The 22,216-nt window shown below is 53.9% G+C and overlaps 7 protein-coding genes and 1 non-coding gene across 8 annotated transcripts; 4 read left to right on the top strand and 4 right to left on the bottom strand.

Moving 5' to 3' along the window:
* Nucleotides 1–524: 524 nt before the first annotated feature.
* SODALDRAFT_322911 (succinate semialdehyde dehydrogenase) lies at nt 525–2,317 on the top strand (the record flags this gene model as incomplete). Its single annotated transcript, XM_028609770.1, has 4 exons — nt 525–536; nt 636–726; nt 844–1,213; nt 1,300–2,317. The coding sequence occupies 4 exons, from the start codon at nt 525–527 to the stop codon at nt 2,315–2,317; spliced, it is 1,491 nt and encodes a 496-aa protein (XP_028467332.1).
* Nucleotides 2,318–2,807: 490 nt separating this feature from the next.
* Nucleotides 2,808–2,889, bottom strand: SODALDRAFT_t77. Its single transcript has one exon. It is a non-coding gene; the product is annotated as a tRNA-Glu (tRNA).
* Nucleotides 2,890–4,047: 1,158 nt separating this feature from the next.
* Nucleotides 4,048–5,899, bottom strand: SODALDRAFT_322910 (hypothetical protein; the record flags this gene model as incomplete). Its single annotated transcript, XM_028609769.1, has 4 exons — nt 4,048–4,242; nt 4,304–5,293; nt 5,350–5,542; nt 5,607–5,899. 4 exons carry the CDS (start codon nt 5,897–5,899, stop codon nt 4,048–4,050), a joined length of 1,671 nt encoding a protein of 556 aa, XP_028467331.1.
* A 4,309-nt stretch (nt 5,900–10,208) lies between these two features.
* Nucleotides 10,209–11,178, top strand: SODALDRAFT_357928 (hypothetical protein; the record flags this gene model as incomplete). Its single annotated transcript, XM_028614051.1, has 6 exons — nt 10,209–10,312; nt 10,378–10,420; nt 10,571–10,598; nt 10,738–10,801; nt 10,866–10,960; nt 11,063–11,178. The coding sequence occupies 6 exons, from the start codon at nt 10,209–10,211 to the stop codon at nt 11,176–11,178; spliced, it is 450 nt and encodes a 149-aa protein (XP_028467330.1).
* Nucleotides 11,179–12,180: 1,002 nt separating this feature from the next.
* On the bottom strand, nt 12,181–14,287 carry SODALDRAFT_322909 (lysyl-tRNA synthetase; the record flags this gene model as incomplete). Its single annotated transcript, XM_028609768.1, has 3 exons — nt 12,181–13,547; nt 13,642–13,806; nt 13,906–14,287. The coding sequence occupies 3 exons, from the start codon at nt 14,285–14,287 to the stop codon at nt 12,181–12,183; spliced, it is 1,914 nt and encodes a 637-aa protein (XP_028467329.1).
* Nucleotides 14,288–14,784: 497 nt separating this feature from the next.
* Nucleotides 14,785–15,527, top strand: SODALDRAFT_331642 (Tim10/DDP family zinc finger protein). Its single transcript, XM_028611499.1, has 2 exons — nt 14,785–15,014; nt 15,132–15,527. The coding sequence occupies exons 1-2, from the start codon at nt 14,917–14,919 to the stop codon at nt 15,313–15,315; spliced, it is 282 nt and encodes a 93-aa protein (XP_028467328.1). The 5' UTR covers nt 14,785–14,916; the 3' UTR covers nt 15,316–15,527.
* A 2,290-nt stretch (nt 15,528–17,817) lies between these two features.
* Nucleotides 17,818–19,352, top strand: SODALDRAFT_131678 (hypothetical protein). The gene is made up of 3 exons (XM_028606708.1): nt 17,818–18,171; nt 18,266–18,719; nt 18,813–19,352. Exons 1-3 carry the CDS (start codon nt 18,002–18,004, stop codon nt 19,299–19,301), a joined length of 1,113 nt encoding a protein of 370 aa, XP_028467327.1. The 5' UTR covers nt 17,818–18,001; the 3' UTR covers nt 19,302–19,352.
* A 601-nt stretch (nt 19,353–19,953) lies between these two features.
* Nucleotides 19,954–22,152, bottom strand: SODALDRAFT_349725 (hypothetical protein). Its single transcript, XM_028613432.1, has 3 exons — nt 21,840–22,152; nt 21,626–21,759; nt 19,954–21,559 (listed from the first exon to the last, which is right to left on the bottom strand). Exons 1-3 carry the CDS (start codon nt 21,973–21,975, stop codon nt 20,399–20,401), a joined length of 1,431 nt encoding a protein of 476 aa, XP_028467326.1. The 5' UTR covers nt 21,976–22,152; the 3' UTR covers nt 19,954–20,398.
* Between the last annotated feature and the right edge of the window lie 64 nt (nt 22,153–22,216).

The raw sequence follows: 22,216 nt of genomic DNA, 5'->3' as shown, positions 1-22,216 counted from the left end.
ACCTGAATTCCCATGTACACGTACCATTTTATTCGCATTTGAAGCTCTCACAACTCGACTCGACGACCTTGACATCCACATCCACCGCCTCCCCATCTTCCATCACTGTACCTCGGCACCTTGTTCAAAATACCTAATACCTACTGTTAATACAATCCTTTCCCCCACCTTCTCGAGGAGCAGGTCTACTCGACAAAGATAGCTGATTTACTCAAACGTCTCTCCAAGTCAATCAATTCCTTCCCCAACTTCGCGCTCCCATTGACGCCCCCACGAACTGCGCTGCCGAACCGCCCCCTCATATCATTGTTATTTTATTATTTTATTATTCATACTCTACTTTCAATCCCTCCTACTCCATCTTTTGTCTTCTATTCGTGGAGCATCCCAACCTCACGATGGTCACTTTACCCCTTCGACCCGCAAGCTCCTCATCGAGCTTATTCAAACTCTCCAGTAGACTCATCACCAGACCGCCCTTCAGACCACAATTCGTCCCCTTCACTCTAAGAGCTGCCTCGACCATGGCCCCAAAGGTGAGCCTTTAACCTACCTAACTGCTTACCTTGTCATCTCTATTCCGATTTCTTGTTTTTGTCCTCCCTCTCGACTAACATGGGACAATCCCTCCGCAGCTCAAAGACCCTACCCTCCTCAAGCAGAATGTCTGCTACATCAATGGCCAATGGGTCAAGGCCCAGTTGGGGAACACCTTCGAGGTCCATGGTGAGCTCCCACAATGAACAACCAACCCCCTCATAAACCTCTTCATGGGACCATGTGTCATGTCAGCTCACCTCTTTTTACTTTTGCTTACTCTTCCACCCCTTCTTCTTCTTTCAGACCCGGCTACCGGCGACATAATCGGCGCCTGTCCCGACTTCGACCGGCAAGACACAGAGAAGGCCATCTCCGCCGCCGCCGCCGCCTTCGCCGAGTTTCGCACCAAGACCGGCCGGGAGCGGTCCAAGCTGCTGCGCAAATGGTACGACCTCATGATGCTCAACGCCGAGGACATCGCCACCCTCATCACATGGGAGAATGGAAAACCCCTGGCCGATGCTCGCGGCGAGGCCACGTACGCCGCCAACTTCTTCGAGTGGTTTAGCGAGGAGGCCCCGCGCCTCTACGGGAACACCATTCCCGCCTCCGTCCCGGGCAACCGTATCGTCACCTTGAAGGAGCCTGTTGGCGTCTGCGGCATCATCACTCCGTACGTCCGTTTTCCCTTGGAGCTAACTCCCTTCAACCGCTCCCTCAAACCCACGTGCACTGCACTCTACTCACACTCTCCGTCAGCTGGAACTTCCCCGCCGCCATGATCACCCGCAAAGTCGGCCCCGCCCTCGCCACAGGCTGCACCGTCGTCGTCAAAGCCCCCTCCGAAACCCCCTTCACCGCCCTCGCCCTCGCCGAACTCTCCCAACGTGCCGGCATCCCCCCCGGCGTCTTCAACGTCCTCACCACTTCGCACGAGAAGACCCCGCAAGTCGGCGAAGCCCTGACCAAGTCCCCCACCGTCCGCAAGGTCTCCTTCACCGGCTCCACCAACGTCGGAAAGCTCCTCATGAACCAGTCGGCCTCCACTCTGAAGAAGCTCTCCCTCGAGCTGGGCGGCAACGCCCCCTTCATCGTCTTCGAGGACGCCGACCTCGACGCCGCCGTCGCCGGCGCCGTCGCCTCCAAGTTCCGCTCCTCGGGCCAGACCTGCGTCTGCGCCAACCGCATCTACGTCCACCGCTCCGTCATCGACGCCTTCGCCGCCAAGTTCGCCGACGCCGTCCGCGGCTTCCGCGTCGGCAACGGCTTCGACAAGGACGCCACCCACGGGCCCCTGATCCACGCCCGCGCCGTCGACAAGGTCGAGGCCCACGTCCGCGACGCCCTCGACCAGGGCGCCACCCTCGTCCACGGCGGCAACCGCCTCCCCTCCGCCGGCGCCCACTTCTTCGAGCCCACCGTCCTCTCCGGCATGACCGCCTCCATGGCCCTCGCCGCCGAGGAGACCTTCGGCCCCGTAGCCGGCCTCTTCCCCTTCGACTCCGAGGCCGAGGTCGTCGCCCTCGCCAACCAGGCCGACGTCGGACTCGCCGGCTACTTCTTCTCCCGCGACGTGCACCGCGTCCAGCGCGTGGCCGAGGCCCTCGAGGTCGGCATGGTCGGCGTCAACACGGGGCTCATCTCAGACCCGGCCTCTCCCTTTGGTGGCGTTAAGGAGAGCGGTTTCGGCCGCGAGGGCTCCATGTACGGCGTGGAGGAGTACCAGGTTATCAAGACCATTACGTACGGCGGCATGTCGCAGCCGCTACAGAAGTGAAGGGAGCGGAGGTAGAAAAGTTCAAAGGCGGGATTTACGTAACTACCCAAATGAGCACATATTTCTGATTAGGGGGCGAGGCAACGATCCCAACCAACTGCATGGGAACAAATTGAAGTGGAAGTGGAAATGCCTTGTCTGTATTAAGAAGCATCGAAAAGGGAGGCCTTTGTGTTTGTACCACGATAGGTCATATACTTAAGATATCCTGAATTTACCGTCAACCTTCGCGACTTTGAAATCTGTCCGTACGTCCAAGTCCAACGGACGTCAGTAGTATCGGCAGCAGTGTGATACGGGCAAAACAAGTACACAAGAAAAAAAAAGAAAAGAAAAGAAAACGACCATGGATAAACCATGGCTTTGGGTCGAGTGCCACGGCAAGTACTTACCTATTTTGTCGTTATGTTATGGGAACAAGAGCCAAAACAAACAGCACAAAGCAAGCAAGAAACAGAAAAGACATTCGGAGAAAATGCAAAAAGAAACTTTCCGAATCGGGGAATCGAACCCCGGGCCTGTCGGTACAACCGAGTGAGAGCGACAAATGTTAACCACTACACCAATTCGGATTGTTACACCTAATGGTCACATAGTATACTAAATACACCTGTACGGCTCCTGTGGTGCAAAGAGAAGATACTCCAACTCCACTAACCAAGCCAACGAATAACTGAGCAAACAAAAATAAAGCGCTGGAAAACTGTCAGAACACAAATAAAGTTACGCGGAATTATGTGTGTATTTATCTAAGTGAAGTTAGTGGTGCTTCACGGGGACGTCTAACTATTAGGAAAAAGAAGGGGAAATAAGTGTGGATATATAGGAACAAGGTACCCTACACGTCTAACATAATATGGTTTGTTATACCTCGGTAACGTGCTGTGGGCACCTGACAGAACAAAAAAGAAAATAAGACTCTAATAAGTTCCCATACTGACCACACAGACGTAAGGGAAAGCATCGAATTTATATGCCAACAACACGCAAGAGTTTTCTATTAGTTATTATTAAGTAGAACGCTTGGACCCGACGCCCAGCCCTAGTGGCGAGCACAGGCAGCCAGCAAGCAGATCAAATCCATTCTCGTCCCCCAGGTCCATAAACCTCGCCCAGAGGCTTTGACAAATAGAGTCCCGACCTGTCTTTCACATCGACGCTCAGGAAAAACCCATCGTCAGAAACCGTCCTGCGGCCGGCCAATCAAACTCATGTGGGATGAAGAGCAATAAACTGTTCTCCACCGGGACCTCCCAATTTTTTTGTCATGTTTTTTTTGGGGTTTAAATTTTATGGCATGATTCCTTATGTCGTTTTTTTCGTCAAAGTGCAGACGATCGGGTATACTGGGTATCAAAGCACAAAACGAAGACTCGAGAGTGCACAAAAATCAGAAAGCCAGACCTGGTGTGTGTGGAGTCGAAAGATGAAGAACAAGACACCAGGAGTGGACAAGCCAGAAGCCAACACTATGCCTGGAATCATGTTCCCCATCCGATCCCGTGGCGAGCGCGAAGGTGAGAAAGAGCGTATTCAAAGGAAAAGGGTATCAGAGAACCAATCTTGACGGGGTATCGTGGAAATGCACATGTGGATTCCCGACCAGAAACATGGCGTTGAGGGATTGAGCTAAAGAGATGCGAGAACCAGACGAAAGGGGACCCGTCTTGGGAGCCGTCGTCATGCAGAGAGGACGGTAGCTTCTGGAGCGAAGTCCCGACTTTCGCCCTTTAGGCGGCAGCAGTGACGACAGGAGCAGTGGCAGCAGCCGACTCGGGCTTGTTGACCTCCTCCTCGGCAGTCTCAGTGGGCTTCTCCTCAGCGGGCTTCTCAACGGCAGGTTCCTCAGCCTTGGACTCGGTGGTCTCCTCGGTCTTCTCAGCCTTCTCAGCGGCCTTCTCGAGGGCAGGGGACTTGACACGACCCTACAAAATTGGTCAGCCAGATGCTATGTCAAGACACTGTAATTGTTGCAAATCAACGTACCTTAATCGTAGCACGCAGCTTGGAGAAAGCGCTGGTCTTCTCAGCCTTGTCGCCCTCCTCATCCGAAGTGACAGGGGACTTGTCCTTCTTGCCAAAGGCGAATGGGAGAGAAGACTTGCGCTTCTCGGCCTTGACAGCATCCTTCTTGGCCTCGGCGTTAGTGGCAGAAGCAACCTCGGTGGTCTCGGTGGGGACGGTGGCGGGGGTGCTGGCGTCGACACTGAGGGGAGTGGTGGTCTCGACAGGAGGGATCACGGGAGCAGACTCGGCAGCAGGGGCAGGCTCAGCGTCCTTGGCAGGAGCAGCAGCAACCTCAGGCTCAGCAACCTTCTTCTCCTTTTTTCCGAGCAGACCACCGAAAAGGCTGTGGCGCTTGATGTGAGCGGGCTTAACAGGCTCCTTGGGCTCAGGAGCCTCGGTGTTCTCAGCGGGAGCCTCGGCGGCGGGCTCGGCAACAGCCTCAGAGGTAGCCTCAGGGGCAGCGACCTCGGTAGCGGGGGCCTCAGCAGCAGGAGTCTCGGCCTCAACAGGCTTCTCCTCCTTCTTCTCCTCCTTCTTTCCCAGAAAGCTACCGAAGATGCTGGTGCGCTTGCGGCTGGCAGAGCGGCGCTTGGGCTCTTCCTTGGCAGGCTCCTTGGGAGCCTCGGTCTCAGTGGCAACGGCGGCCGGAGCCACGTCAGTGGCGGAGGTCACCTCGGCAGGGGCAGCGGCCTCGGCAGGAGCAGTGGCCTCCTCCTTGGGAGCCTCGACAGGCTTGTCGCCCTCCTTCTTGGCGGGGACAGCAGGCTTGAAGCTCTCGCGGGTGGCCTTGTAGGTCTCGGACTCGGGAACAGACGTGGCGAGTTCCTTGGCCTCGGCGATCTTCACCTTCAGCTGGGCAACCCAGTTGTCGCGCTCGGCAGTGTTGGCGGCCTTGAAACCGTACTTGTGACCGTTGGCGTTGAAGTGGAACTTGGCTGCGCCCTCGGCAACAGGCTCGCTGGCATCAGACTAGAAGGGGCCATGTCAGTTGACTCTCTCGACGAATTTGTAATTCTGACACTTACAAGGTTGATCACACCAGTGGGAACGGCCTTGTCAGCGCCGAAGAAGAGAAGGCCCTTGCCAGTGTGGCTAGCCCAGGCAGAGTTGTGCTGGCCGGCCTCAACTGACTTCTCATTGCGGCGATAGTTCGAGAGGCTCTTAGCCTCGATCGCGTCGGAGCCAAACCAGAAGAACTGCTTCGAGTAGATGAAGTTCCTGGGAAGACGTGTTAACAGACCCATTCGTTTCATAACGATTTATCTGGACCATATCCACTCACATGGGGAAGTTGAGGCCCTTGTGCTCAAGGGTGCCCTCCTCGACAGGCGTGACCTCCTCCTTTTTGGGCTCCTCAGTGGCAACAGCGGCAATCTCCTCAGCAGGAGCAGCGGGAGTCTCAACGGGGGCATCGGTGGCAGTGGCAGGCGTCTCCGTGGTGGCGGGGGCCTCAGTTGTGACGGGAGCGGCCTCGGTGGTCTCAGCGGGCTTCGACTCGGAGGGGAGCTCGACAACGGGTTCGGTGACGGCGGGGGTAGTCTCGGGGACCTGAACGGGGTTCTGTTGCTCGGCCATGCTTGCGGTTTGAAGTATATCGGGTTTGTACGGAAAGTACAGGGTATCTCAAGATTAAAAAAGCGAAAAGGGGTATCTAAATGTGTTGAGTCGAAACTCGGGTATCACAATTAAAAAAAGAAAAGAGAAGAAAAAAAGAGAAGTTTGCGGGCAACTAGAATACCAGTAAGCACAAACGGTCCATATAGAGAAGCGAGATGATTGTATTTGTCTTGAGGATGTTCAGTGAGGTACATACCTTTAGGTGTTGTGTGTGTGGATGGAGAATAGACCTGTGGAAGAAGAAAGGAGAAGGAAAAGGAAAAGACGGCAACGTTTGGGGGGGACTTGGTCTTCTTATTTGTCCCAGCTCTCTCGAAACTAAGGTTGCCCTGCCGGGATGAGAGATGTGAGAGATGTGGGCTGTTTCTCTCTGGTGCTTCCTTCCCCTTGTTTGCCCTTGCGTTGCGGTGCCTTAGGTTTAGGTTTCCCTGTCGTCCCTGTCCCTGTCCGGGTCTTGCGGCTCACCCCCCCTTTCTTCAACCCCCCTTCTTCATTTTCCTTCTCTTTTTTAATACATTTTGACACCTCAGGGCTATGAGCGAGTGCTTCCTGATTGGCGCATAATTGAAAGGGGGCGGTCCCAGCTTTGTGGCCTACGGTTCGTGGTTCGAACCTCAACTCAGTGAAGTCTGGTGTGCTGCTTGGACAAGCTTCCGACCCCTACCTCGTGCTGCCCATTGCCTCTCTTGTCCTCGTGAGGTAGTCGTAGACTAGGCAGGTATTCCGTAATACGAATAGCAGAAAAGGGGGAGTGTCCAAGTGCTGGCCCCGGAAGGCGTGGTGGACTTCGTACGAGATTGCTACAATACGCCTTGTGATGAGTCCGATGGCTGCCCTGCCAAGGAGAGTCGTAAGGCAATGGTCACGGTTCGGCCGGGGGGAGGGGGGGTTCAAAGATTCCAAGGGTGATTCGCGTAGGTAAAATGCATGTGGGTCCATCAACGGCGTGCCAGCGCCCAGTAGTGTACAATGTACTTCCATGTACGTTGTACAAGGTACGAACTTTGCAGGACGGGGGTCCCTCCTTTAACTTGAGTGGCGCTACTAGAGCCGACAAAAATCCTCCCTTTTCCCTTGTGGCTCTGGCTCTAAACTGTGAACTATTTTTCTACAGACCCAGAACTGGTCTATGCTTCATGCATTACCTGAAATTATACAACGTAGTCCCGTAACCCTGCAATGCCGGACTCCCTAAGGCATGTCGTGCTCCGTACATAGTAATAGGTAGTAGTGCAGAGCGCAGGGATTCAAAACAACGCGGATGGAGATGATAGAAGAAGAAAAAATTGAAGATAAAAACTGAAGGTCCCCTAACTCCGTAGGTACACCATCAGGGTGTGGGGGTTATTTCGCGGCTCGGGGGTTTTCTTTGAAGGGGCTAACCCCTTTGTACCGCCTGTTCTACAAAGTACATAGAAGGGGTTGGTTGTCCATGTCTCGGACCGGACGTGCTCTCCCCTCCCTCATCTCCAAATTTCACATTCGACAATAGGAGAATTAGAGGCAAGACCAAAACAAAACACGCAAGTTTAAGAAATGCAACGGGACTGACCGCTATCGATATTCATATCACCGAACCCCTCTCCCTTTCATCTGAGCACCCAGGTATTCGTACAACGTACCTAGGTAGATAGGGAACGAACAATTTGTTTGAGAAACCCTTAATAATAGCTTCGAGGCACGGACCGTCTGCCTACCCTTATAGTGATTCAATGGAGGGGTACTCATCCGAACGGCGTGTGTCCAGAACATCTTCGGCGTCCATTCGCAGTCATCCCAATGTGACTTGAAGAGGGTGCAAAAGCAAATCCTGCTTTTTGGACTCTTCAGACGTATCTGCTATTAAGAAGGCTACAGGTAGTCGAGAGAAGTCATTCTTGGTTTTCTTGGAGAGTCTGTAGGTATGTATATGTAGATATGTACCTTAGGTATAAACGCTTCTGGTGGAAGCTAATGGAATGCCGTCGGCCTGCTAATATCTATGTGCGACCAACGCTCTGTGCAGGCCACCCTCCCTTCCAGGTCCTCGCGTGATGCTTTTGGTGGGCTAAGTCACCCTACCATCCAGTCATGCATAGGTTGCCATGGAGAGAACATGTCACATTCGAACAAAGGATACCTCGAGAGGACGGCAAATAGCAAACCGACAGATAATTCGACATATGTTTGTTTGGTTTTGTCCGGTTGTACGGAGTGCTTGTAGTGCAGAGAGATGCTGGGTAAACATATACCTTACCGACGAAGATGCCTCGTATATAGCCGTACAGGTACCGGTAAGCGATCATACCCTAATAAGGTACCTTAATAGACGTTGCCTTTTCACCCTTTTCTTGACAATCTGCAGTGTGGGTTGCAGCGTGCGTTCCCCACGAGTTGCATGAGCACAACCAAAGTCGGTGGGCCACCGTCATCGTGCGCCGGCAGACATTGCGTGGTCCGCCTGTTCCACGTATGTACTGTACTCTGTACTTGGTACCCAGCCGCTGTCAGCACAAAACGGAACAAGAGAAAAAGCAGAAATTCGGTGTAGTGGTGATTGCTGGACAGGCTAAAATAAGGGACCAAAATAAATACCGATGCTTCCCATTCCTTACCTATGCAACCTTGTTCTCGTGCAGGCCCCGTTTCTGAACCACGTGACAATCGAGTATTCTGTCTTGGACACTCACTGGACTGGACTTCACCGTCTTCGCAGTGACGGTAGTCCCAATATGTCTAAGGATGATTCGATCGTTGTCGATCTACATTGCGCAACTTTCGCGGTCTAGCACCTAAGGTATTCTCTTACAACGTACCTACAACATATAAGGTAGCCGCCTCTTCCTGATAATATGACTACCTACTTCGTCATATACCTTTACGGTATCTTATGCTGTGTGCACCAACTCGAATGGTCATTGGCTCGACCTAAGGTGCTGAGCACACCTTCATATCCAGCGGGGGCACGGAGTGAGGAAGGAATGGGCTGCCACTAGGGCCTAGTTGCAGTATCAAGAACACCATGTGACTCGATGAGGCAAGAACCATTCATGGGCCATGGGCCATGGGCCCACTAACAGCCCTTGTGTCCATTCCCCATTATTTCCATTATTCGCCAGCAGCCTGCAGTGCCGAGGCCAAAGGATAACCTACCGATAATCTTGTTAAAATAATCTTACGAAAGTAAGGATGCATATCCAACCGTGGACGTCGGTCCTCCATCCTCCCGGCCAGCTTCCCGCAGACTCTTATCGTCGGAGGCTGGACGACGAGTCTCGAACAAGAACGCGACCAGCATGGGAGGTCGAGTGGTCAGCAAGAGATTTTCCGTTTGAGGTGCGTTCTATTCCTTCATACTTTGTAATAATTAATCACCTATTCGTATGAAATATTCGTACATTCAGTGTCCAGATATCCATCGTGCTCCCTGTATTCGTAGCACCGTGGAATCGATGGCCTCAAGTTCGTACCTAGGTAGCCCGGCCAAGTAACAGACATCTAAGAACTCTAACCGCCGTTTGATCCTACCTACCTATTTTTGTGGATGTATCAGTGTAGCTCGGCACAATCGACCAATTTTTTTTAATCTACGTTGTAAGGTACCGTACGGTATTGTTTACTCCGTACACGATAAGTCTTGCCTCACAACTTATACAACTACGGCGTACACAAAACCACACCTAGACCAAAAGAACTGTTTCGTTCGAGACGGTCTGACGGTTCTAATGACCGGCCTCAGTATTTCACCGTTAATTATTAGCGCCCGACCACCATTCAAATAAAGATACGGGGGTTGACCCAGAGGTAATCAATTGAGATCCACCTTGCCCTTGGCAACAGGTCCATGTCCCGGGCGACGCCAAGACATCTATCCCCTTTTCAGACCCCTGCCAGAGTGGGTGCGAGACGAGGGCAGGGGGGGCTCTTCTCTCTCATCCTTACGAAGTACACATGCGTACACGAACGAGTACCTACGGATATGGATCCAGGTATTTGACGACCCTTGAACCGTTCGCCTCGAAGACTCATGGGTTTTCTGGCCCTTTGCCGCATTGATTATAATTACTATTTATGACGAGGACGGCCCTGACACGTCGCAATCTGTGGCAGTTCCGTTGTGGAGAACTTGAAGCTTGATAAAATCTCCGCAGGCCTCAACTCAGATACCTAGGTACCTAAGGTAGGTACCTATGTACCTTACCTTACACTCCGGCTCCTACCAATACAACGTACTTGTACACACAAAGGACCCTCTCATAAGATTACCTATCGAGCCACCAATCCGCCGATGACCAGCTATGAACCCCCCCTTTGGCGAGACCCACCTAACCACTCAATCTCAACAACTGATCTGATCGTCCGAGAGCAAGCCCACCTCGTCTTCATGCCTTTGTACTACCGAGACTACTCCGTACTCCGTCCTTCAACCCACATACGTTGTGCCTACGAATATGAAGACACGGACACCTGTTGGCCATAATGCCCTCATCTTCGTACTCTGTACGATACTAAAGGAAAACGGGAATGTCATCAGTTCCGAGTTATTATTATGAACCCCTTGTCAAATGTGGCATTTGTCTCGAAACTTTCCCTTCCCGGATGGATCCCCCCCTTTTTTTTCTTCTTTTTTTTGGCTCCTGGACCCGAAAGGGGTTCGAGACCCTTGCGACATGTCTTGGTACGTAGAAGGTATTTCATTGGGATGTTTCCGTCCCGTTCCCTCCATGCAAGCACCCAGACCCTTGTGTGAACGCGTCGCGGGTGATGAGAAACGCGTATCGGGATCACGATGACTTGCGTGACCAAGGGGTGATCAGAGCGGCGGCGGCAAACAGAGCAAATGAACATCTCCATTCCACCCATACACAGCGAGGCCAAAGCGTATCCAGGCGGTATTAAAGGGGAGCGAAGGCTACCTACGGGACGGGCTTAATCAACTATACAGGTACGTACCGTTGTCCTCCGCCCTCGGTACCAACACCGGCACTTGGAAAATCCAGTTGGTACAGGCGTCGCATGCACATGAGGTAGGCATCTTTGGTGCATAAAAGGTAAGGTAAGGTAATTACCTAGGTACCTAGGTACACACACACGACATCAGGGCATGCCAATTTTTTTTTCTTTTTTTTTTCTTTGCTACAGACGACTCCTTCACCCTACACCCAACAGGTCTTGAGATTTCTAATCCAGGGTTTTCCGAATGTTCCTACCGACAGAGCTCCATGCAAACCGGCAACCAATCCCATTATGAGAGATAGGTTTGCCTTCTGCTTGTACGAATAGGCCGTCTACGAAGTGTTTAATCGGTGTGGTACAGTGTGACCCCTGACCAGGTCGTGTCTTGTGGTCGACAATTCTTTTCCTTCTTTTTTTTTTCTTCGTTTATTTCGAGTCCGAGGTCGCTTGCGGCTTTCGCTCACGCTGTTCATTATCTCTGACCAACATAATCCTTGCGAATCTTGGTTCAGTCGATCAATGGATTTCGTCCGTCTCCTTCCCCTCGTCGTCTTCGTCCCTCGGGCGGGGAAACGCCCTCCTCACATGACGACCTGTCGCACCCCCATTCTGGATGTCGGTGTGAGCATCTGCGTATCATAAGGCGCTGCATTGTCATCTGCAGCGCCAGGGAAGCACCAATGAAATCGAATCTGAGCCAGAGGCAGCTCGTCCAAAGACCCGTGAATCAGCGGCGGAAGACATGCTTTGCATCCGTCAATCCTGGACTGCTAAGCCCGCAATACCCGGGACATCCTGTTTCCCTCCGATCCAACCAGGACTTTGGTATATCGGCCTACTCCCTGAGTATGTGGCTTGTTGAAGCGTCGTTCCAAGTGCAGACGACTGTCCTAACGACACTCGGTATTGCCTATCAAGGGTCAATATCTCTCCTGGCATGGCTTCTGAATCCTTGACCCTGAATTGATCTCCTCCGTGTTCTCTTTTTGTGTTTGCCAACCCTCAGTTCGAAAAAAGAAAAAGAAAAAAAAAACCCCCTCCCCCACCTTGGGTTTCCGTTCCGTCTTCTTGGGACTAGCTATCTAACCAAGCAGGTGTCGATTTGGCCCTGCGACATTTGGTTGGTGCATGGTTTTGCCGAGATCTGGTTGCGATTTGGTCAGTTTCAACGACAGGCAATAAAATAAGCCAAGATACCTAAGGAATGCACAGACTCGCTGTAGTTCCGGTCAAGGTACAGACACGGGGAATCGTTGTTACATGTTGCGACATCTATCATACAAAGACAAACAAACAATGGTATCTTACACGGACTTCTCGCCGTCCTGATCACCTCCAGTACCCTCCTCCTGCGCCGCCATTCGATCATGCTCGGCGCCCTGCCCCGGACCTTCCGACGTCAACCCCACCACATTCCGCAGCGTCCCAAACGTCAAACAGTCGCTAATCCTATTCGCCCCGGAGAAGAGCATCACCAACCTCTCCACGCCGCAGCCCCAACCCCCCGTGGGCGGTAGACCAGCCTCCATGGCTTTGATGTAGCTCTTGTCCAGCGGCGCGGCATCCATGTCGGCGTCATCATCCCGCCCCGCTCGATCGCCCTCGCCCTCACTTTCGGCATGGGCAAAGGAAGAAGCCGGCGAAGGTCTCCGGGCGCTCATGGCCCGGTGCTCCGCCAGCTTCCGAGCCTGGGCACTAGGATCATTCTCCTCCTCGTACATATTCGCCAGCTCACGACCATCAACAAACAGCTCAGCCCGCGCCGCCACGAGCTGGCCCGTGCGCGGGCACAGGAAGCTCTTGGCCAGCGGCGACATGCAGGCCGGGTGGTGGGCGATCAGGGTGGGGCGCTCGAACGACCGCGGCTCGAGGTACACGGCCGCCAGGCGGTCGAGCAGCTTGGCCAGCGTGGCGGGGACGTTCTCGTCTCCGCCCGGGAGCGGGATGCCCGCCAGTTTCAGCACGGCGAGGAGCTCGGGGAGGGCGTCGCGCGCGGACAGGTTGGGGAGGCGGAAGCCGAGGCTGTCTTCCAGCGCCGGGATGAACTCGACCCGCGGGAACGGGGCGGCGAATTTGGCCACGTCGATGGGCTGCAGGGAGGTCAGCTTGTCGCGGATGAGCTCGTCGCAGCGGACGGCGAGCCCCTGCAGGAGGGACTCGGTGATGCGGATGAGGTCGTCGAGGTTGGTGTAGGCGCTGTAGAACTCGCACATGGTGAACTCGGGGTTGTGGGTGGCGTCGATGCCCTCGTTGCGGAAGGAGGGCCCCATTTCGAAGACCTTGTTCAGGCCGCCCACGACGAGGCGCTTGAGCCAGAGCTCGGGCGCCACGCGGAGGGAGAGCTCCTTGTCCGGGAACTCGGTGGCCCGCGTGACGAAGGGGCGCGCCACGGCGCCGCCGGCGTGGTGGGCGAGGATCGGCGTCTGCACCTCGAGGAAGTCGTCGCGCACGAACTGGTCCCGGATGAACTGCATGATGTGCGATTTCAACCGCAGCGTGTCGGCCACCTCCCGGTTGACCAGCATGTCGACGTGGCGTTTCTGGGATTTGGTCTCCGGGTCCGTCAGGGATTCGGGGATGGGTTCCATCGCGGGCGCGAGGAGCTCGGGGAGGACGCGGGCTTCGAGAACGAGTTCGCCCGTGCTGCTGCGAGTCGGTTTGCCGGTGAGGGCTAGGTACAACGAAAAAAGAAGAAAAAAATTGAGCTTAGCATGAATGTTCGCTTTCTTCCCAAGATGCTACGAGATGACGAGTCCATTGCATACATATATGATCACCCCGCTCGATCAAGCGACCGAAGAGTTTGAAGGCCTCTTTAGTCATGGGCTGGACCATCTTGAGGTTGATCATGCCCTGGATGGTTTCGACCTCGTTGACGATGGTGAGGAAGATGAGTTTATTGCCATGCTTGCGGATGGATTGGATACGGCCTTTTCGGGATACGCCCAGAAATCAGCATCAGAGCCCTTGCAAGGCTGCCACGAGAGCAATAAAAAGGGCAGGAAAAAAGAGGCAAGCGGCTTGCATACCGTAGAGTGTCACGAGCTTGGAGGTATCAGGGGTCTTTTGAGGCTGCCAACGTTTCTTGAATTGAGGAATAGACATGCGCCCTTCCTGGGTCTTGAGCCTCGGATGGGACTCGCTATAGAGCTCCTTGGTACTTGGATCTCCTAGTACGCGCGTGCGCATCTTCTTGAACTCGGTATCATCATTCTGCGATTCCTTCCGTTGGGCCGCCGCCTCGTTTCCTCCCTTTACGGCGTCCCCGTTTGACGCGGACCCGGCATCTTGGAGGAACCTGCGGCCCTCCGAGAAGGCACATTGTTGCAAGCGCAAGGATTGCCTAGTCACTGGGGCCCTGATCGTCCGTATTGAGGGCCGCCATATCCTCAGGTATTGGACTGCGATCATTGCAACTATGTCCTGTCAGTCTGAAAGCCTCGAGACGGGAAATCGGAAGCAAGTGGAGGAGAAAAGGAAGCGAGTTTGGTTCATCAGAAAAAAAGGCAGAGTATACATCATGCACAGCAAGCTGTGTAAGCCGCAGCGGTTCTAAGGCATGCAGATCATCATGAGAGAGACTCGCTAGGGGAGATATTAATACAAGGAAATGTTTTTCATGTACTCACCATCTCGTGCTGCGTACAATGTCCCGACAGAGAACGCCAGGTCAAAGTTCGAGGAAGTCCGACAGTTGCTAGATAGTGCGGAAGTTTCGTAGAGCGAAATTTCGAGGCCAACCTTCAGGTACGCAAAAAAGAAGTGGGACACGGCTAAACACCGTATCAACACCCGGACCAGCGATAAGACAGCCATGGAGAGAGGGACGTATCATGAAGAAATCTTAAGGTAGTTGCGTGGGCCAGCCCGTAGCTCATCGAGACGCCAGAAACTACGAAACGCGAACACCAATTCAATCCGTCTATCCGTCTATCCGTCTCTCTGTCCATCCGTCCGTCTCTCGCGACCCGTCATAGTCTTTCAGAAGACACTCATTTCTACCGATTCATACACCAACGTCGTACCGTCGCTATTCAACCATGTCTTTCCTCGGATTCGGGCGCCCGAAGCTGTCTTCGGAGGAGAAGGTTGCCATGGCCGAGCAGGAGCTGCGCATGCTCGCTTCCATGCACAACCGGTACGCGAAGTCCTTCGATTTCCCCCTCCATAATCCTATTTTCTGCCCTATTTTAGGATAGATTTTACTTTCTCTGATCGCCCGAAACGCTAACCCGAATCGAACGCCCCTCGACAGAATGACCAAGATGTGCCAGACGAAGTGCATCCCCGACTACCGCGAGGGCGAACTCAACAAGGGCGAGTCCGTCTGCCTCGATCGCTGCTCGGCAAAGTACTTCGAATCTCACCAAAAGGTCAGCGACATCATGCAGGCCGAGAGCCAGAAGAGAGGCCCTGCCCAGGGCGGCGCCATGTTTTAAGGGGCGACCAGCACAGAGAAACTTCCCCGGGGTTTATCTCTAGCTTCCAGGTCGGGTCGATCAAGTCAAAAGGTGTCGCGTTATCTTGACTTGATCGCCCCGACAGACCGGTAGAACGGGCGTGTACTATGGGTTTTTTTTTTTGTTTCGGTGGTTTTAGTACCATGATTTTTCACGAGATGCTCGAGGGAGCCAAGGGAGACGACGCCGGCGGCGACTTTGCATGGTATATGTTAGCATGTCTGCCTGGAGAATAATGGCATGGGCTGGAGTTGAAAGCATCTCGATGGAGGCGCTCTATGTATCAACACCGTATGACAATAGACCCTGAGTGTGGTCTCTCCTCAAGGGACGAACTCAAGTTTCTACTCCACGTGGATGTTCAGCTGGGCGATGCTGAGCTGATACATGGTTTTACTGTTCATGGACCCAGAGACGTGACCTGGTTCGATGACAAGCCAGTTCAACTGGAGGTTCTGGTTTGATAGAGTGAATAATTAACGAAGCACGCCACTCGGTCAGTGGCGGCACGTCAGTCTCATCAGTGCACACGCAGCCTTCGCAGTCCGGTATGCTGGCAGCAGTCAGAATCAAAATAAGATTTATATAGCCCATCTTGCTCCCTTCACTGCTCGAAGCACAGCACGGCGACACTATCCAGTCGTTCGCAGAACTTTACTCCGTTCATCCACTGGGAGGTTTAGGTGATGAAAACGTTGCAACGGCAACTGACACAGGTCGTAAGGACGTCGTTGAGACTTAGTGTACGGAGTACCGAAGCCAGGTTTGCCCTCAACGTCGACCCGTCTTTTACGTTTGCCAAAGATAGAACCAAGTTTGTATAAGTATATAAACATTCGATTCGATTCGATTCTTGGAACATGTCGTACTACCTATTGGGCAGTTGGGAGCCAAGAAACAAACACCCACCCTGCACCTAACGCATGGTCGAGAGGGCTCTTGTTCCTGGAGCAACACGTTCAAGAGCGCAAATCAAGGCATAAAAAGGGGGAAATAAAACCTCCAATAAACACGCTGGCTTCTGTCCCCCCTGTCGACTGTTGGGAGCGGGCTAAAAAAAATTGAACGTTCCTCTGCCTGCACGAGAGTTCTGCACAGCAAGGCCCTTGTCCATGCCTTGCGTAGGGCTGCGCAGCCAGAGTGCGAGAAACAGCTCCGCCGTCCCTGAAATCAAGTGCATCAGCCTCCCTTATTAGTGACCGTTAGCCCGGCCCAAAAAAGAAACATTGTCGGATCCCATATCTCGTATCGCCATCCTTATATGGGCCTTTTCCCTGGCTGCTCAGTGACGGCACGCCCGTGATACCTTACTGTACAACGTACGTACCTGACTTCGTGGTAGCAGGCCTCCAACTCTGCAACGGGGTGTTTCGTACTCTGCAGAATTTTGGTGAGAAGAGGCACGGAGTACTTAATGGTCAGTATGGAGTACCTAGGTACCATCAATATTTTGAGACAGTGGGGAGGCCGTTGGATATCCGAGACTTCTGATTTGTTCCCGAGGTGCCACCACTGTGCAGAAATACTGGTATGACTGTATACATGAACCGACCTTGGCCGAACAGGTCACCTGTGGAGTACTAGACGCACTGTGTGCGTGCTCCGTTATTCTTGGTCTGGTTGGGGTTGATATACACTGACAAGCAAAGTGTAATTAATACCGTGTGATGTACATATAACAAATGCCACGGACCGTTGGCCGCAATGTCCCCAACCACACAGTGTTGCACAAGGAGACGAATCCCTAAAACTAAAATCCAACGCCTCTGGCGCACTAGAACATTACGAATACTTGGACTCACCCCCCAACTCGTTCCCGTCTCCACTGCCCCTGGACTGGTCTCGTCTTGTTCCACCTCAAAGACGGTGCAACACCCCCCAACACTTGTCTGTTTCAGCCTTTTGGACAATTCACGACATCCTCGCTTCTTGACAACAACCACCTCCGACACCCTCATCATCGCTATCTCGTGAACCGACAACGGCCACTAACAACGGTGTTGACGTTGAAGCAAACCAACGGCCAGGCGTTCATCTCGTCGTATCTACAGTAACAGTCTCCTCTTTGTCGATACTATCACGCTCGCTTCTTTCTTTAACATAGGGATCCCTATCCCTGTTCAGCCATCTGAACTCAAGTCGTCTCGAGAATTGCGATCACCCGTTTTCCATCCGAACAACAACAACAACATCATCATCATCATCATCTTCATCATCCCCCTCCTGGCATTTGGAAGACATCCTCTCGCCATAGACCACAGCCCATTGCGGCTCCCTACATCAATAATTCTCAGCATCGTCGCGACTCCTCTTGCCGGAGTCGCCTAATATCGCCGCCCTGGCTTCAAGGGTCGAGTCCCGTCGCTCCCTGCTAGGGAGCGACCCCAGCTACGCTGGCTATCAACAGCAGATCGACTCGCCTCAATTTGATCAGTCCTATCAACAGCAACCTGCGTATCCTCGCCCAGCGTTCCAGCCGTCTCCTTACTCACATTCTTCCTCGTCTTACCACCAGCAGCCGTCTCCCCAACCGCAATACCCACCACAACCGCAATACGCACCACAACCATCCGCCCTCCCGCTTCCGCACAAACCGACATCTCCTCCGCCCGAGAACGTCTTGTCCCGACCGTCTCGGTACGAACAGCAGCAACAGCAGCCGAGCATGCCCAACCAGGGTTATGCCTATCGAGAAGGCCTCGCGCCTTCGACATTGAATGGTTCCAGCCCCACGTCCACCAAATCTAGCTGGTTTTCCTTCATGTCGTCCAAATGGCCCAGGTGGTTCTTTCTCATCACCCTTCTCCAGGCCCTCATCTGCATGGCCTTTGAGGCGTATGTGCTCTCCCTATTTTCCTTCCTCCATACCTCCCACTCTGCTTGTCCCACCCTCCTCTCCAGCCGTCCAAGTTCTAACATGGCTGTCTAGCTACGTGTTTGGCATCTTCCAGACGGCACTTGCGGACGAACAGAGGCCCGAGACCGAATCGCAAAGGCGGACCATTCCGACCTTCCTCACCCTCTTCATATTTGCCTTTTTGTACGAATTGATCATCGTCTGGGACGCCCTGCGCATGAAGAACACCATTCAGATCATCGGCGTGTGCATCGCCAATCTCGCCATCATGATCTACGCCGCCATCCAGATCGAGCAGATTCAGATCGCCGTGCAGGAAATGGAAGCGGCCGGCGCGCTGGTGCGAGGCCGTGAAGATATGTGGGACGACATGAGGCCCTTCCTCGTTGCCATCCCTTGTATCTTCTCTGCCGGCACCATTGCCATGGGTTTCGTCGCTTGGAAGCTCTACCAAGTCTTCGCCTGGGACATTCTCAAGACCATTGGGGCCGACTACAGGATGAAGAAGCGGTTCCTTCATTATCAGGTACGTCAGGACAGGCGCGAGACCGCTTTACCTATTGACTCCAATCCACAAAGAAAGGTGCAGGGACTAACAGTACCTCAACCCCCCATCTAGGTGTACATCGCTCTTTTAAAATTCGACTTCTTCTTCTTCCTCGGCTTCACGGTCCAATTCCTCGTCATTGTCGGCGACATCGAGGTTGTCGAATACGCCCTCACGGCGGCCGCCATTCCTATTACCGTCGCCATTCTCGTCTCCGCAGCCTACTTCACCCAGCGCGAGAACAAGTTGGGCGTCGTCGCCACGATTCTCCTTTACCTCGGCGGCCTGAGCTACTTCATCTTCAAGCTCGTGCGCATCTACCAGCCCGGCTACAGCCAGCACTACATGGCCGTCCGCCGGTCGCTGACGGCTTTCACCGTCGTCACCATCCTGCTGATTATCCTCACCATCATCAACGCCGTCGTCTGCATGCGCAACTTTGGCAACGGCCTGAAGCAGCACCTGCTCAAGCCGAAGGGGCCTGAGAAGAGCGCCGACCTCAACTCGGTTAGCCTTCAGGATGTGAAGCCGCAGATGGCAAGCCGGATGACTATCGACTAAATGGGGGATGAACTTTTGAGAAGAAAAAAGAAAAAAAAAGAACAAAAGAAACCCAAAAAAGACTTTCATTTCGACGTGGAAAAACAACGAGCTTTGGGGATTTTAACTCCCCTCCGGACAAACAAAACACAAACAAAGAGACGATTTACGAGACATACCCAGTGCCCTGTGCCCCCCCCCCCCCCCCCCCCCCCCCCCCCAACAACTGCAAGGGGGGCCCAGGCAGGGAAGGTGGATATCTCTGCGTTGGCGAAGAAGGAAACATGTTGGACTGGCTGGATTGGACATTGGAGATCCCCCCTATCATTATCAGCCTGATGAGATAATTTTCTTTGCTATTTTACTTTTCTTCCTGCCATTCATCTTGTTCTGCGTGTTATCAGCTCTGGTTATTTATCATTCGGTGTTAGGGAGGGACATCTTTCTTTATATTTATTTCCACGCTCCTTTCCGACAGCCGATGAGAGGATAGAGCAACCGTGTCTGGAATGTCTATGTGTCGGCTTCCTCTGATTGAGTGGCACTTTGCATGTCCTCTGTACGTTTCAGGGGATGGATGTTGCTATGCAGATAGGTACAGAACATGATGGCGGCCCATCTTGCCGCATTTCACCCGAGATCACAGACTATTCTCGTCGGTACGGAATTTACGAAAATGTGTGAATAAAGCCTTTGAATTTAGGACAAGACTGGGTAAGGTAGTTGGTGTGTAGTGGTTATTCTCTCGCGAGACGCCTTGCTCCCATTGCTATAGAAACATGGCCTCTGCCAAACCATCCGGTTCCAACAGTTGAGACCTGCCGCCCCTGAGAGACCAGGGCAGACATATACTGGGGTAGGGAAGGCGGAAGAAGGGGGCTTAAAAATGGGAAAGAAAAGAAAAGAAAAAGACCATTTCCACCGCTTCTGCCTATGTTGTGTTCTGTCATTCCCTGGTCATACTGCGTGTAATTACCCATGAAACGCCGTGATCTTTAAAATACAACACGCGAAGAAAGAATAATAATACTAAAGCCCAAAGCAGGAAGAAAAGGAGAAAAAACATGTCCATCTCCCATCTCCCCATCGTCCGAGTTCCCTCATCCTCCTCCACCCCCTCAAAGCTTAATCACGAGAGTTTCGGAGACGAGGCCCTCGGCAGGACAATAGGGACACTTGTAACGGGTGCTCCTCCGGATTTTATTGAGCGAGTCGTTGCAGATCACATGCCCGCAGGCGAGCATCATAGGCGGGTTCCTAGGGTCCATGATGGGCTCCTTGGACACGGGACAGACGAAGATGGGGTGGTACATCATGGCGCGGGGCAGCGGGGTCTCGAAGGCGAGCTCGTTCTCGGTGGTCCACTCGGTGCGCTTGGCCTTCATGTAGGCGCGGTACTTGATGAGGCGCGGCAGGGCGATGGCGCCGGCGGTGGCGGCGACGTAGAGCGGGGACTCGGCGGAGAGGTTGACGAGGGCGCAGAACTCGCGCGTGAAGGAGGCGGTGACCTCGTCGAAGAGCGGGGCCGGGGCGAGGAGGACGTCGTAGGGGGAGGCGGGGAGGTTGGAGGCGTAGAGGAGGGAGGTGATGAGGCGCTGGATCTCCAGGCGGTGGGTGGCCCGGAAGGCGGGGAAGTGGGCCTGGGCGTGGCGGAGGGCGCCGACGCGGCCGTTATGCTCGTCGTCCGGCAGGCCGTTCACCTGGGCGCCCTTATACAGCCACATGAACTGGAGCTTGGTGAGCTCGTACTCGAGGTGGGAGCCGCGGGACGCGAGCTCGGCGTGGTTGGCGCGGGCCCATTGGATGGCGGGCTCGAGGTTGCGCCTCTTCAGCTCGCCCTGGATCCTGTACATGTCTTTGAACCGTACTTCTAGCTCTCGCGCCCGCTCTGGGTGGAGGCCGAGAGTGGGGGGCAGTGGGGGGGCGGAGATGGACGACGACGAGGTGGACCCTGATACTGAAGCTGACGCTGGCGCTGGCGCTGGCGCTGGCACTGGCGCTGGCACTGACGCTGGCGCTGGCACTGACGCTGACGCTGACGCCGACGCCGAATTTGACGGTGACGCTGACGCTGGCTTGGACGCTGGCGTCGGAATCGGTGGTGGCGCCGGTGTCGGAGGCCCCGGAGGAGGCAGGTTGTTGTCGTACTCGCCGAGGAAGGTGGAGGCTGCTTCGAAGTGGCCCTCACGCAGCAGGTGCAGGGCGAGAGCGCGATTAACGAGGCCCCATTTTTCATGTAGGTTGTTGTGCTCGGTGGGGAGTTCGTGTTCTGGGAAGTTCTGCGGGCGTAACGCAACGTTGGTTAACTTCTTATCATGTAGGGGCGAGGGAGTGCATACACATACCTTGTCAAGAGCCCTGCCGTAGGCCTTTTGGGCCTTGGAGACTTCTTTGAGATCATTATTGATGGTGTCGAAGCCGGCCATGACGGGGTTCTGGAGCTTGGTCATCGTTAAGCTGGCACGATGAGACTCGGGAGCTGGCCAAGGTAGAAAGTGAGCACGCGATCATGACTACCTAGACAACGACAAACATTCGATGCAACGAAGGGATGCGTACCGTTTGCGATCTGCTCTCGGGCTTGGACAAGAAGATCCAGCACCTCTTCCACGTCCCGGACTGCCGAGTGAAGAGAGGCCCTGCGGAAGCGAGCCATGTCCACCTCCAGGGCGGCCATGGGATTGGGATCACCCATGGTGGATGTTGGCAGTGGTGGGCTTGGACGGGTTTTTCGATGAAGCTTCGGGGGTCGAGGAACTGTCGGGATAGAATTATGACAGAGAGATCATAATCATGGGAGAGGAATATGCCGTTCGTTCTTGTTGAAGGCCCAAAAAGTGGTCGGAGAACCTTGTTAAGGTTATTGATCGTTCTTAAGTTGCTGCGTCAGAGCTTCGAGACGGGCGAGTCGGTAATACAGTGGGGGCAGGCCTAAT

The sequence above is a fragment of the Sodiomyces alkalinus genome (genome assembly GCF_003711515.1).
Source record: "Sodiomyces alkalinus F11 unplaced genomic scaffold SODALscaffold_3, whole genome shotgun sequence".
Lineage (NCBI taxonomy): Eukaryota > Fungi > Ascomycota > Sordariomycetes > Glomerellales > Plectosphaerellaceae > Sodiomyces > Sodiomyces alkalinus.
The sequence above is the reverse complement of the archived record's forward strand: the minus strand, read 5'-3'. Positions and strand labels throughout refer to the sequence as shown.

Excerpts from the sequence above, each read along its gene's own strand:
- SODALDRAFT_331642 (XM_028611499.1), top strand. The coding sequence starts at position 14,917 with ATGTCTTTCCTCGGATTCGGGCGCCCGAAGCTGTCTTCGGAGGAGAAG. Across the intron at positions 15,015-15,131 it reads CTCGCTTCCATGCACAACCG|AATGACCAAGATGTGCCAGA; the intron begins GTACGCGAAGTC and ends GCCCCTCGACAG.
- SODALDRAFT_131678 (XM_028606708.1), top strand. The coding sequence starts at position 18,002 with ATGCCCAACCAGGGTTATGCCTATCGAGAAGGCCTCGCGCCTTCGACA. Across the intron at positions 18,172-18,265 it reads ATCTGCATGGCCTTTGAGGC|CTACGTGTTTGGCATCTTCC; the intron begins GTATGTGCTCTC and ends ATGGCTGTCTAG. Across the intron at positions 18,720-18,812 it reads AGCGGTTCCTTCATTATCAG|GTGTACATCGCTCTTTTAAA; the intron begins GTACGTCAGGAC and ends CCCCCCATCTAG.
- SODALDRAFT_349725 (XM_028613432.1), bottom strand. The coding sequence starts at position 21,975 with ATGGGTGATCCCAATCCCATGGCCGCCCTGGAGGTGGACATGGCTCGC. Across the intron at positions 21,760-21,839 it reads CCGAGAGCAGATCGCAAACG|CTCCCGAGTCTCATCGTGCC; the intron begins GTACGCATCCCT and ends TACCTTGGCCAG. Across the intron at positions 21,560-21,625 it reads ACGGCAGGGCTCTTGACAAG|AACTTCCCAGAACACGAACT; the intron begins GTATGTGTATGC and ends TTACGCCCGCAG.